At 39.4% G+C, this 14,846-nt stretch overlaps 1 protein-coding gene across 5 annotated transcripts in view; it reads left to right on the forward strand.

Annotated features, from left to right (window-relative positions):
• Positions 1-1,267: 1,267 nt before the first annotated feature.
• Positions 1,268-14,846, forward strand: part of POC1A (POC1 centriolar protein A) — a 62,234-nt gene continuing 48,655 nt past the window's right edge. For 2 of the 5 annotated variants that reach the window (XM_061617970.1, XM_061617973.1), the window contains exons 1-5: positions 1,271-1,530; positions 7,263-7,347; positions 9,082-9,253; positions 11,219-11,398; positions 12,936-13,043. In XM_061617970.1, the coding sequence (XP_061473954.1) occupies positions 1,513-1,530; positions 7,263-7,347; positions 9,082-9,253; positions 11,219-11,398; positions 12,936-13,043 (563 nt within the window). In that variant the 5' untranslated portion in view covers positions 1,271-1,512. Of the gene's footprint in view, positions 1,531-7,261; positions 7,348-7,465; positions 7,570-9,081; positions 9,254-11,218; positions 11,399-12,935; positions 13,044-14,846 lie in introns of those variants that run through there. The other 3 variants (XM_061617972.1, XM_061617969.1, XM_061617971.1) reach the window with 3 other exon arrangements.

The raw sequence follows: 14,846 nt of genomic DNA on the forward strand, positions 1-14,846 counted from the left end.
CAGAGAGGTCAGGTCTCCTGCATTCACTGTAGCTGCTCAATTTCCCTGCTTTTTAAAGTTTGATAGAAATATCTATTGGCTATAGGTACATTCCTAAACTAGAAGGGTTTTTTTTGCCAGTGATTATTAGCAGTGATTAAATAAATAAGTACAGTAGGGCCCTTCTTTTTGGCGTTCCACTAATACAGCAGCTAAAATTAGAGTAATGCTCCACCCATACAGCGCTTATTTCTCTTTTATGGCATTTTTCGGGCATTGGCCGCCATTTTATTGAAGGAGTTCCACTTTTCGGCTGGTTTCACTTTTCGGCGGGGGACTGGAACATAACCCACCGTATGAGTGGGGCTCTACAGCAGTATAGCCTTTACTAGGCAGCAATTTCCAACTTAACTTCCTCCAGTATTGAGCTGCAATCCTGTACCCAGTTTCCTGGAAGTAAACAGTGTCATAACTGCTACTGCCAGTTCAGTTCCAGAACTCAGTTTCCCAAACCCAGGGCAATTGATCCTGCCAAGACACAACCTATGCCTCCCTTACCAGGATTAAAATAACAACAATCATGGAAGGTAGGTCGACTGCCACCGCCACCACCACCACTTAACCTGGTCACCCCCTTTGGGCTGAGAGGAAACCCAAAGTGCCAGGAATAGACCTGCTAAGGATTCCAACAGACAAGAGCCAAACTACACTCCTTGTCTTGGAGCCTTAGGCAAAATAAAATATATAGTAGCTCATGGTTAACTGCCAAGGTACTGGATTCAGAACCAAATTCCCTCCTAAAATGAACATATACTGGTAAATAAGAAGTAGCTTTATTAAATAAAATATGTGTACAATTACAGCAGTAAAATGGTTCCTCAAAATTCACATCTCTGAGGACTAAGAAAAATACAGAGAGTTACAGACACAAACATCTCAGACCCCATCTCAGTCAAGATGTTTCCCCCCACAGTTCTTTGCCTCAGAACTATTTTAGAATCAGGCATTCTTGACAAACAGCCCCACTAAACTAGGCCTTACTTCTGAGTAGACATGTATATACCCCTGCATGCAATGCTAACACTTTGGCATCCACGGTAGTATCCAAAACAGTACATTCTACCGCGTACTGATGGGAGGCAAAGCCTCCAACAGCGGCAAACTGAAACCAAAAAGGAAGTACAAGAATCTTGAAAGCGGCAAAAGTAAGTAGCGGCAGGTGCTGGTCAGAAACGGCTTCTGTGACTGGCTGTTGATTCCAGATGGTGATGGTTCCGCCTTCTCTTCCATCCAGCATAACTCCCCTAAGGCAAGGAAGCTCTTCCCGCAGTCTGCACACCAGACGCTGATATGTCAATTCCCAACAATTCTAAACAGTTACTTTCCTGTCGGAGGGCAGTTTTCTTTGCTTCCTCGCCTCCCCTTTAAGCGCAGGACGCCGTTACTAAAGCGGTCGGAGAAGCGGGCAAACCGAATTGCTCCGGCGGCAACAATAGTGACGGCTGTCGGTTCCACTTCGGGTCTTGTAGAATCATGGCGTTTGCTTGCTTGGTAAGGGCCGGGGAGATGGAGGTAGTCTGTGTTGGCGAGAAAATTCAGACAGGCAGTAGCGCGGTACTAACCGAAGTATAGGCAGGCTGGAAAGTCTGCAGCAAGGGGGGCGGCAGGGAAGGAGGGCATTTGGGTTGAAAGAGGCAGGTCCCTCAGAGTAGTGTGCGAAATGGAGACCTTGTAGTTGCACCAGTGATTTCAGCTTCTCTGTCTTCAACATCCAGTCCTACTAATATTTCACTGTAAAAAGACCCATAGTATTGTGTCGGCAGACAGAAATCGTAGGGGTGGATAGAAAATCAAAAGTAACACCGGCAACAGTAGCATCATAAATACGTTTATTAGGACCAGCTAAAAACGTACAAAAAAGTAACGAGCACGCTTTTTTTTGAGTTTCAACACTTAAAATATGTGGGAGAGAGAAGTGTGTGGTCTGACCATGATGTAAAAGCTCCAGTGTAATACTTTAAAGTGGAATGGAGGATATAAGTAGGTTACATTGTGCTTGGTGCAAAATGAATAATTGGCCTTATGTGCCTAGAAGTAGGATTGTCGGTTCCTCCCCCCTATTTCTGCTTTGCTAAATCCCTGTGCTGGGGGGAAAGTGTTGCCTGAATGCCTGCCATCATTGTAATTGTTAAAGACACAAGTGCCCCAAGGGTTGGGGGAGGGAGCAGGCTATCCTCGTCGAATGTGTTGTCACAGTTTGTCAGAAACTGGGATGGAGTAAATTTGTTTAAATGATTCTGCGCACTTTCTAGGCTTATCCTGCCAGTTTTAGTTTATTTACAATTTTACCATATCAACTGCATAGTAGGGAGCAGAATTGCCCTGACACTAAAGCTGTGGGGGATGTTAAAGCATAACTGGTTTGTATATGATGTATAGGAATCTGGTCAGATCCACAAAGTGCGAAACCAGGAATTCAAGATAAAGTACTCCATAGAAGAGATTGCTTTGCAGATTTGTTTCCTATGAGTTGTGTATAGGTGCAGTCTGGGTTGCAGGGACTGAATGCCTGAAAAACACTGTGTAATATGTATTCTTGACTTGAGCATTACAGTTTTCACAATATTTTAGTGATGATACAAAAAAATGACCTCAAAATGTTTTTCATGTGCCAAATATCATGATCCCAAATATTTTTACTTAGAATTAAGGTTGTTTCTAGATTATTTGTTTGCTGAGCATTCATCCTGATTTGCTTGCACACAGCTATGGGGAGGTTTGATGATATCAAATATTTGTTGACCATTTGTTCTGATTTGTTGTGGGGATGTTAGAAGGTGTTAGATCAAATAAGTGTTATCCCTTAGTTTCCGTGATTTTTCCTGTCACTTTCCTTATTGCAAAAAGTCTGATTTGGGGTGGGGAGTGGGTTTTGTTGCACCAGAGCTCCAAATCATTTTCATTTGCACAACCTGAATTTGCTGATTGATTAATTTGAATCTGATCTGAAAATAGTGATCGTCTGGAAGCACCCTAAGTCCCATTGATTTCAGGGAAGTTTCCATAGAAATGTGCTTAGGATTGTGAAGTAATCGCTGCTACTTGCAGTATGGGACAGGTGCAAATGTGATATTAAATGTACCCTGTGTATCACAGTAATCGCATTATGTAAGATGATGTTCTTAGAACTGTCCTATAAACAGTTATCACAAGACATAGCGATGGCCACAACTTGGGTGTTGGTTTTAAAAGCGGATTAGGCAAATTTATGGAGGATAACGCTGTGAGTGGCTACTAGCCATGATGACTGTATACTACTCCAGTGTTGGAGGTGATATGTCTTTGAATACCAGCTGCTGGGGATCATGAGCTGGGAGAGTGCTGTTGCGCTCAGGTCTTGCTTGTGGGCTTCTCATAGTCATCTGGTTAGCCACTGAAAACAGATTACTGCACTAGATGGACCTTTGGTTTAATGCTGCAAGGTCAACACACTGACATAAAAGCACCAAAGTATAGTCATGTTGTGGGCACTTAAAGGACTAACAAACTTATTAGATAACACCAGCTTTTGTAGGCTAAAGGCTATTTAATGTTTTTTCAGTAAAAGTCCTTTTTGATCGATTGATTGATTGTATTTGTACACCGCCCCACAGCCGAAGCTCTCTGGGCGGTTTACAGTAACTAAAAACATTAAAAACAAATATACAAATTTATTATTATTATTTATTTAATTTGTATCCCGCCCTTCCTCCCAGCAGGAGCCCAGGGCGGCAAACAAGGCATTAAAAAAAGTTAAAAAATCATAAAAACAAATCTTACAATACATTAAGACAAAACAGCTTTAAAAGCATTTTTAAAACTTTGTAAAAGGGTTAAAACATTATTAAAAAATGTATTAAGCAATTCTGACACAGACAGGGATAGCTCTCAACTTAAAAGGCTTGTTGAAAAAGAAAAGTCTTCAAAAGGCACCGAAAAGATAGCAGAGATGGCGCCTGCCTAATCTTCAAAGGGAGGGAATTCCACAGGGTAGGTGCTGCCACACTAAAAGTCAGTTTCCTATATTGTACAGAACGAACCTCCTGATAAGATGGTATCTGCAGGAGGCCCTCACCTGCAGAGTGCAGTGATCGACTGGGTATGTAAGGGATGAGACGGTATTTCAGGTATCCTGGTCCTGAGCTGTATAGGGCTTTGTACACCAAAACTAGAACCTTGAACTTGGCCTGGTAATTTAAAACACATCTTTTAAAAACAATTTGAAACACAATTTAAAAAATTTAAAACAATTTAAAAAACACATGCTAAAGTGCCTGGGAGAAGAGGATAGCTCTCCATACACTAATACTGTTCCAGGGCTGCATGTACTGTGTGTTGAAGAATATAATAAAATTTTCACAAAAGCATCTAGATTTTGTACTAGGAAAAGCTAGATCATCTAACCTGCATACATTATTCAAGTTAAACCAATCTGCATATTTTTCCGTATTTTGGTCTGCTACTGCTAGTCGTGGGGTGAGAAACTACTAAACCAAACAGTAGAAACCAGGCTTCTGAGGTTTTAGCAGGAACTAATAACACACTCTCAAGTGTATCTTCACAGCCACAAGGGATAGAAACGTTCTATTTAAAATGAATACTGAGACTCTTGGGAAGCTGAATTCTTCAGACACTTTTTTTAAAGAATTGCAGCTTATGCATTGCCCTGCAGCGACCCTTCCAAAGAAGTACTTGGGTATAGAATGTTGGGTGTATATGATATAGCTTAATCTACGGGCAGAACTCTGTAGCTTAAAATGAATTCTGAAGTAAGGAATCCATGGATGTGAGACACACTTCAGAGCTCAGTGAAGGCACAGTTTTGCATGAGAGGATGAGTACAGAATATACATGTGTGTATTTGGTGCTTGACATTTGTCTTATTTATTTTATTTATTATTTAATTTGTATCCCTTCCTTCCTCTTCTGCACAGAGTATGCAGGACATGGCTGTGATATTTTTGTGAGATTTAAAAAAATCACTATGAATTCTGCTCTTGTGCTCTATTCCAGAGGTTGTTGCCATGGCACTCACAAATGCCTTCAGTGGCGCCCGCAAGCTCAGAATCTAGGCTTACTTTTTTTTTAAAATGAAACTCTCTAGCCCTCCTAGAAAGAAAGTTATGGAGCAAAATGTGCAGGTACCTTTCTAAGTGATGTGAAATGAACCAGTCTGGCTGCTCCTGGTTGTTAGTGTTTTTAACCAGTGAATGAAGTCAGTGCTGTGATTGATAAATAAGTTGTTTGGATACTAGGCAATATGAACCATTGGGGTCCTAAAGAGCTGCTGTTTTGCCCTTCTCTTCTAATGCACTTTTCATACTTCTGTCTTTTCTCCTAGTCCTTGGAATTGCCATAGTTTGCCCTTCTTTTTCCCCTAGGAACTAGGATGCATCTACCTGTGCTGGGTTCACCTGAGATCAGATAATGCCTAGACATTATTTTCTTCAAATACTACAAAATAAGTGTGGGTGAATGGTAATAAATTCCCTTCCCCACAAATGTGAAAACTTTGCAGAGGTTTAGGCTGCAATCCAATACACACTTACCTGGGAGTAAGTCTCATTGAACCCAATGGAGCTTACTTTTGAGTAGACATGAATTGGATTGCAGTCTTAAGCATGTTTTCTCCTTTGCAGGAGCTAAAGACCAGGGACTCATTAAGAATTCACTGTATAATTAAGTTACACTACAATGGTGTATATACCTACTCAGAAGTGTCATTGTGTTCATTGAGGCTTACTTCCAGGTAAGTGGGTACAGGATGGCAGCCTAGGCTTCAGTTTAGGGCTGGCATTGGGGGCTAAACAGGATTCTTGTGCCTTTAACAGTTATGTGGCAGGCAGAAATTCAACAGGTCAGGCCTTTAAAGTATGGAAATACAATTATTGGAAAAACTTCACCATGATTACTTTCTAATGTTGTGTTCTGCCACACTACAATAGCAGCCATTTTGTGACTGGTGCACCAGCATTTTCTCAAAATTTGAAATGTGCCCTCTGGTCCAACAAAGTTGGCAACCTCTGCTCTACTCTTCTTGAGTTTGGGTGTTTTGTAAAATTTTCCAGCTGATCTGTGCTAAAATACCTATTGTTCTTACTAAGGCTGCAATCCAATATAAGTCTACTCAGAAGTAAGCTCCATTAGAGTAAATGGGACTTACTCCCAGGTAAGTATATATTTGATTGTAACCAAAAGGTACTGAAACTGCAACCATATGAAACTGAAAGCTGCAACTTTTAATCTATTAGATGACTGGGCTAAGCTCAAGATGCTGATATTGGTGTACAAAGCCCTATACAGCTTGGGACCAGGATAACTAAAAGATAATCTCGCTCATTATATTCGTCATATACCCAACTGGTTACTGTGCTCTGCCTCCTCTAGAGTGTCATCTCCTTAGGAGATCTGTTCCATACCATGTAGGAATTGGGCCTTAGTGTGGTAGCATCAACCCTTTGGGACAAGCACCATTCATATTGTCTTTTTGGCACCTTTCTTTTTAAACACTATTTTTAAGTGGACATTCTTATCTCAATCTGTATATGTATTGGATATGAAATTGTTTTTATATGTGTTTTAATCACTTTGGGTTTTTTCATGGGAAGCACTTTATAAATGAAATAAATCAATAAAAAAGGCTGAAAAGAAATCCTTAGTTAATGAGGCAGCAGATTTTTTTAAAAAAATATTTATTAATGCAAGTGCTTTAAAAACTGCAGATGGCAAGCATCTTCAAAAGGCATCCTCCCTTCTGTCACACACAGGATGAATGCCTTTTCTAATATTTTGAAATCTGAAATATTTTTAGCCCATCTTGTATATAAGGTCAAAAAAATTACTAGTCTTTTTTTTTACTAACCTCTTAGCTGACTAGTAAAAAAATGGCCTACCAAGTGAACTAGCAGAGGACATTTCTCTCTCTCCATAGAATCATAGAATAATAGGGTAGGAAGGGGCAGAGACTCCAACGCCCTGCTCAATGCAGAATCCAAGTTAAAGCATACCTGACAGATGGCTGTCCAGCTGCCTCTTGAAAATTCCAGGCTGTGCCTTTAGCTGACACTAGTCTGAGTGAATAACAAAATGAAACAATAAAACCAATAAGAAATCACAATAAAAATAATGCCTGCTATGGCACATGTGCAGCATCCAGAAACAGATAATGTATCCTGCTTACTTCAGAAATATTGTTTTAAGCCACATAAAAATTTAGTTCAATCATGACTTCTTTTTTCCTATAGGAAGATCCAACATTGGAGAGGCATTTCAAAGGCCACCGAGATGCAGTAACTAGTGTGGATTTCAGTCTAAATAATAAACAGCTAGGTAAGTTGCAATGCCAGCTAAACATAATTTTCTCTAGTATAGTTTTTGTACATTGAACAAAAAAGTGTTGTATCTGTTTTTAAATAGTTGGCCAATTTGTTTGCATTTATGAATACAGAGTATGCAGCATGGGATTGGGCCTTTACTAGAGTAGCTAAAATGAAGGAAAGCATCAACAAACCTGAGAACTTGCAGAACAACAACAGAGTAATTATTCAAAAGGTGTGATTGAACTATGCTTATCTGTCAAGCTTTATTCTGTTGTTGATTTTTATATTCAGGTTGTATTTTCAGTTTGTATTTTGGTGTATTATAATTTTATTTTTTACTTGAAATCCCTCTTGAACTTTTGTTATTGGGCAGTATGTAAATATTTGGAAATAAATAGCTTAGAAGAGAGAGCTATTTTCAAGCACCATAGAATAGTAGAGCTGAAAGGGGCCTATAAGGCTATAAGGTCCAACTCCCCCTAGCTTAATGTAGGGATCCCAAGTTAAAGCATAGCCATCAGGTGGCTGTCCAGCTGCCTCTTGAATGCCTCCAGCGTTGGAGAGCTCACCACCTCCCTAGATGATGTGATAAAAAAGTCTCTGGAGAGGTTGCATTTAAGGGATTTGAAATTGAATGCTGGGGAATGTTGCCCTACTGCAAGAATAGGTTGGTTGTGGAACAAATTGGTTTCCTGTAATTCAGTTTCCTTCCCTGGCTATTTTTAAGGAGAGACTGGATATACTTCAAGAGGCATTTTTTACCTAAGGTATTACTGGAAATGAAGTGGATAGTTTGTATGTTTTTTTAGTACTGTGATTAGTAAAACATTAGAGAGCCAGTGTGATGTAGTTGTTAGAGTGTTAAACTATGACCTGGGAGACCAGGGTTCAAATCTCCACTCAGCCATAAAGCTCACTGGGTGACCTTGGGCTAGTCACAGTTTCTCAGCCTAACCTACCTCACAGGGTGGTTGTGAGGATCAAATGAGGAGAGGGGGAGAACCTTGAGCTCATTGGAGGAAACATGGGATATACAGTGCCTTGCAAAAGTATTCAGACCCTTGGCCAATGCTCTCATATTACTGAATTACAAATGGTACATTGTAATTTCGTTCTGTATGATATTTTATTTTGAAACACTGAAACTCAAAATCAATTATTGTAAGGTGACACTGATTTATGTTGGGAAATGTTCGTAAGAAACATAAAAAACTGAAACATGGTGCTTGCATAAGTATTCAAGCCCCACGCATTAATATTTGGTAGAGCCACCTTTCGCTACAGTAACAGCTTTAAGTCTTTTGGGGTAAGTCTGTACCAGCTTTGCACAGTGTCGGAGGTATTTTGGCCCATTCTTCTTGGCAGATTCACTATAGGTTGTTCAGGTTGGTTGGACGTCACCTGTGGGCTGCAATTTTCAAAGAGCGCTATAGATTCTCAATGGGATTGAGATCAGGACTTTGACTGGGCCAGCGTAGGACATTGACCTTTTTGTTCTTGAACCACTCCAATGTTGCTTTGGCCTTGTGCTTGGGATCATTATCCTGCAGGAAACGGAATTTGAGAGCGTTGGTCAGGGGTCTGAATATTTTTGCAAGGCACTATAAATGCAATAATAAATAAAATGTTTTATTTCAAAGAGAAGAGGGAATTTGAGCCTGGTGATCAAACATTCTGCCAGCTGTGTCTGTGAGAGATCTTTCTTGAGTATAATTTTAAAAGGTAGTGTCATCTTTTTATCCAGTAAGTGGCTCTATGGATTCGTGTTTGATGATCTGGAGTATGAAACCGCAAATGAGAGCTTATCGCTTTGTGGGTCACAAAGATGCAGTAATGAGTGTGCATTTTTCACCGTCTGGCCATCTGATTGCTTCAGGTTCCAGGGACAAAACGGTTCGCTTGTGGGTTCCAAGTGTGTAAGTATGTGCTATCTTCCACTCCTTCCTAATGCTAAGTTGTGTATGTGATTTTACTTATTAGGAACACAGGAGCTGCTTTATTCAGAGTCTGATATTTTGTCCATTTAATTCAGCATTGCACTGACCAGCAATAGTTCTCCAGGGTTTCAAACAGGGATCTTTTCCTATCCCTATGTTGAGGTGCTAGGGACTGAATCTAGGATCTAATGTTCTAGTTTTGGTATACAAAGCTCCAGGAAGCTTGGGACAAGGATACCTGAAATATCGTCTTACCCCTTATATACCCAGTCGATCGCTATGCTCTTCAGGTGAGGACCTCCTGCAGATACCATCTTATCGGGAGATCTCTTCTGCACAGCCTAGTGGCATCTACACTTTGGAATTCCCTCCCCTTAAGTATTAGACAGGCACCATCTCTGTTCTCTTTTTGGTGCCTGCTGAAGACCTTCCTCTTTCAACAAGCCTTTGAAGTAGAGACTTTATCCCAGTCTGTGTCTGTGTTGGAATTACTTTTTTAGATGTTTTTAAAGCCTTTTAAATATTTTTAAAAACATGCTTTATTAATGTTTTAAAGTCTTTCGTTTTTAAGACATTTTAGAGTGTGTTTAGTGTTTTTGCTTGCTGCCCTGGGTTCCTTCTAGGAGGAAGGGCAGGATATAAATTTAATAAATAAATACATATGTAAAGCTTGTGCTCTACCACTGAGCTACAGCCCCTTTGTTCAAAGTTTTGAAGATCTGTGTTTGGTTTGTCTTTTAAGCAAGTTCAATTATGGTGAAGATAACTTGCTAATCTTAGAGGCAGAAATTATTTTCCCTGACTGCAATCGGACTGACTGACTTGTACGTTTATCAGTGTAAAACAGATGTATATAGGGGGAGAACAATGCCAAAGCCTCTGTTGCTGCTCACACTAGAGATGGTATTAAGAAGCCCTTTGTGTGTTAGCCTATGTGGGATGCAGTCACTAGACAGAACTAGTGTTAACTGACCACCTGTTGTAGATTGGTTCCAGATATGCCCCCTGTTAAAAATGAGTTGAAGATCTGGATGATATTAGCTGTTGGTGGTGGTGGAGAAATGATATTGCCATGTTGCTCTTGCTTAAACAATAAAAAGCTACTACTTTATCCCATCTAGCTTATGTTGCACGGGAAGGGCTCAGGATGCACTTTCTTTGAGGCAAACATCGACCGCATGGGTATTTTCATTGTGCTTCTTGTGGTATTCAGTTTTTCAGGATTATGCTGAATTAGACGTTTTCTCTGCTTGTTTCCTTGTGTAATTATGGCAAGGAGCTTGTCGCACAATTTTTTAAAAAGGAGCAATGTATTATTTGAGAAGAAAATATGTGCAAGTTGTCAGAGCTTTTACACAGACAATCATAGCAGGGATTTGAATGCCTTTTTTGTTTGTTTTTTTGGAAACCTTTCTCTTATATTTCCTAGCTTTATGGTTTTCAGTTTCATGTATGGAGTTGAGTCATAAACAAGAATACATAAAAACTCTTATAGCTCATTACCTATTTGTGCAAAAAAAAAGTCCAAGGCAAAGTAATATGTTTATGATTAAATGGTGAATTTCTCATTGGATGGTTGTAAAACTTCTCATACTTTCGCCTTCCTCGTGTATGATATAATGTTCTTACGCATTCTTCTTATTGTGTCATTGGAACAAACAGTTTCAACATGAGTCTTGTTTGACTTTTACTACTTCAAACGTTCTTTTTTATTCTGTGTAAAGGATACAAACGCAAGTTGTCTAAAGTTCAGAGCCATTCCAGTAACTAAATTTAAGTCAAACAGTTTCTTCCTTTGCTTTGTTTGGTATGCTCCAGAGGGCTAAAACCAACAGTTTCCTCTTAATGTAGATGTATATGTTAGAAGCTAGTAGGCAAACGTGTGTAAGCTTCAGACTGTTTGGAATGCAATGTGTTGATCTTCTGTTTTTTTCCTAAATTAAGCAAGGGAGAATCAACTGCATTCAAGGCTCATACAGCAACGGTCAGGAGTGTTCACTTTTCTAGTGATGGCCAGTCGTTGGTTACAGCCTCCGATGACAAAACAGTTAAAGTGTGGGCTGTCCACAGACAAAAATTCTTATTCTCATTAAGTCAGCACATAAACTGGGTTCGTTGTGCTAAGTAAGTAAAAATAATTTTCTGTATGATAATGTTGTTGTGGTGATGTATACATGGCAAAAAAACAAAAACATGCATGAGAAAACTACAGAAGCCCTGGAATTTTGCTTAACGTGTTTGAACTCATTAATCTTTTAACATGGCCATCCACGTACTTTAGGAGTTAGCCACTTCAGAGCTTCAGTTGTGTTTCCAACAAAGTCCTATATTGTTGAAAGAGGTGATCCTTTCTTATAGCCCAGACTGACATGAACGTTAGAATGGGAAGACTACAGAATAATTCAGTTCCTTTTAAATACAGTTTTCTCCCTCTTGGTGTTTTCCTAGGTCTAAAATGGAGTGCTGGTGGGTGGAACCTGTGGGTGTGGGTAGAAGAGAGAGAGAGAAGGGAGAAGGTTTTTGTTTTTAAAAGAGAACTTTTATTTCCAGAACAAGCAGTCAGTTAATATCACCAAGTAACATTATTATACTATGCATACTGAAAAAACTAAATCGCACTCCAGAGTACATCCACTGGAATCAATGAACTTAAGTGCATTGTTTTCATTAGGTCTACCGAATAAGGCTAATGTTGGATATACCACTCCACTGTTTTTCTTAAGATCTTTAAGATCTCTTTAATAATTATTGTTAATGTATAGCACAATGGGGAGGAGAGCCTGGCTGGGAGTCCAGAGTCTGTGAGTTCAAATCCCCACTCGTGTCTCCTGGGTGTCAAGGGCCAAAGATCACCCCACAGTGAGTGGCTCAGGGGTTACGTGCCCTGCCACCTGCGCAACCGTGGGCAAGCTGCATAGTCCCAAGGAGCCCAGTTGCCCCACATCTGGCAGTTGTGGACAAGGAAGGGGCTGGCTTGTGCAGCTGTGGCAATCTGAGCATGCCCTAGCCAGCTGGGGAGGACTAGCCTCAGAGGGAGGCAATGGTAAACCCCCTCTGAATACCGCTTACCATGAAATCCCTATTCATAGGGTCGCCATAAGTCGGGATCAACTTGAAGGCAGTCCATTTCCATTTTTTAATGTCAAAGATACTTAGAACTAACAAATGGAGAGAAAAATGGAAAATGTGTCTATACAAATAAGACATCAGTACCTTTATGCAGCATTTCACTATCTGCTGGTCTAGTAAGGAAGAGGTAGGCTTTTGTATTGAACTATCTGTGATTATTATTGGTTGTCTTGGTATCTCACAAGAATTGTCCATGTGTGGAAAAGTGCATTGTTCTTACTATATAATAATAATAATAGTAAAGTCTGTTTAAGGGAGAAATGGCAAGAATGGGTCAACAAGAACATTATTTATAGAATTTGTTACACAATTTTCTTAAGATTCCAAGGCAAGTCACAACAATATAAAAATACTATATTAAAATTAGGCAAAACAAATTACAATTGGAAGAATAAGGTGGCTCCTAAAAAAAAAAAACTTTTTGTTCACAAATGTCTGTTAGCTATAGAATTTTGAAACGATGATCTTGTCACTGAGGCTAATCCTGATCTACATTATGTTTCTAAACTGGTTTTAAATGTCTTTATTTTAGATTTTCCCCTGATGGAAGATTGATAGTATCATCCAGTGATGACAAAACTGTCAAACTTTGGGATAAAGCAAGCAGAGAATGTATACATTCTTTCTGTGAACATGGTGGGCAAGTATTGGTGCAGTTCCTTGGGGATTCAGGGGCTTGTCCTCGAACTTGTGGAACCCTGATTAGAATCTTGATATATGGATGTATAAGAACGTATTTCAGCAGGTGTAGCATGTTTCATGCTGTGAACAACTTGGCATCTAATTTTTGTACATTTGGTCATATTCTCACGTTTTTAATATAACTTTTTGCACCACAGTAAGCTCAGAAACCATAGAATAACAATTGCATTTGTGTCCACATTTTTTGGTAGGCATGCATGCAATTATTTTGAGAATTCTAAAGCTGAGTCACAGTAATGGTAAAGTCGCCAGAAGTTTTTAAAAACAATGTTAGTATCACATGGTGACTGTTCCCATTTGAATATGTCATCATGTGATGGGAATTGGTATTAGACTGATACCATAAATAGTCTTTTTGTAGTCTGTTTGGAATATTGTGCAAATGGCCTGGATGTTACTTCCTTCTGGATTAGTCACGTATCGTAGGATAGCTTTTATTTATCTAAAACATTTCTGTCTCATGTTTCTTTAAGTTTCAGGTGCCTAACAAAATACAATATGAAATAGAATAAAAGCAGTCAAAGTCAGTCCTACCCAGGATTTAGGATAAGGCTTACTTTGTCCTTGATGGAGGGACCCTATTACAGAGGGAGTTTAATTTAAGAGGGACCTTGCATGACTTAAAGTTCTACCTCTCCTCTTGGATCTAGGAAATATGAGATGCCTCTCTTTTCTAGGCTTTACTGTGGCAATGTAAGGCTCTTTGTGATCCCTTCTCAGCCCTGAAGCTGAGTAACTATGGGCCGCCCACTGTCTTTCAGGCAGCTTATTTTACAGGGTTGTTGTGGACAGAAAGTGGGATAGGTAGGGAGAACTGTGTAATCCTGAGTCCCCTAATCTCTTAGATGAAAGAACAGCCTAATTTGGCTGGCGATCACTTGCATTGGGACCTTAATGAAAGGAAAGAGGGCATACTGTATTATTTGGGGCGATGTAGGGTTCTTTTTTTGTAATTGTTTTAAAAATACAACTAACAACAATACTAATAAACCTAGTTACAAAAATCAAATTTAATTTAACTTGCTAATACAAATTTCAATAAGCTATAAAATTCATCCATTTATTGGCAACATTAATGGTCGAAACAGTCCTTCTTTCCTGTTAATTATTCCTGTTTATTTCTCCATGTTTGTCATGTTCAAATATTTTAGCGACCAGGCCTTCTATGTTGGAGGTTGAGAGTTGTTCCAACGTTTAGCCCCCAATATTTTAGCAGGAATCAATCCATTATCTAATGATTTTATCATACTAGGCAAATTATCTTTACTTACCTAATATGATAACTTCCACTAGTCGTACGTGTGCTGGCAGTATTACAACATTGCAGGAAGGGCAAGGCCTCTCTGGGTGAGCAGTGTTATGTAGGTTTGTTCACATCTGCATCCAAAGAGGTCAGTGTGTGAGTGGAAGTTTTTCTAATCCCTGAACTGTGGGAAAGATTTTGCAGTTCACTCTTCTGTGGATTCCTTGTTCCATAGAGGTAAGAGGGCTAGTGCTGTAGTGAAGTAGTCAATAAAATGGGCTGAATCTCGTGGAGACTGTATTATGCTGAAAAATGAAAATTAGCTCATAAGAAGCATTTATCCATTTTACAGGCTTTGGGAAACTCTTGGTATAAAGTAGCATAACATTTTGTAAGAACAACTTTTGAGAAACTAGTATTTTCATTATTTGTTTAAATCAATTTCTCTTCCTCCAAGGTAGAAGAGAGATTCGAATTTGCAATTTAATCTTTTCTGTA

This window comes from Rhineura floridana, chromosome 3, assembly GCF_030035675.1.
Source record: "Rhineura floridana isolate rRhiFlo1 chromosome 3, rRhiFlo1.hap2, whole genome shotgun sequence".
Classification (NCBI taxonomy): domain Eukaryota; kingdom Metazoa; phylum Chordata; class Lepidosauria; order Squamata; family Rhineuridae; genus Rhineura; species Rhineura floridana.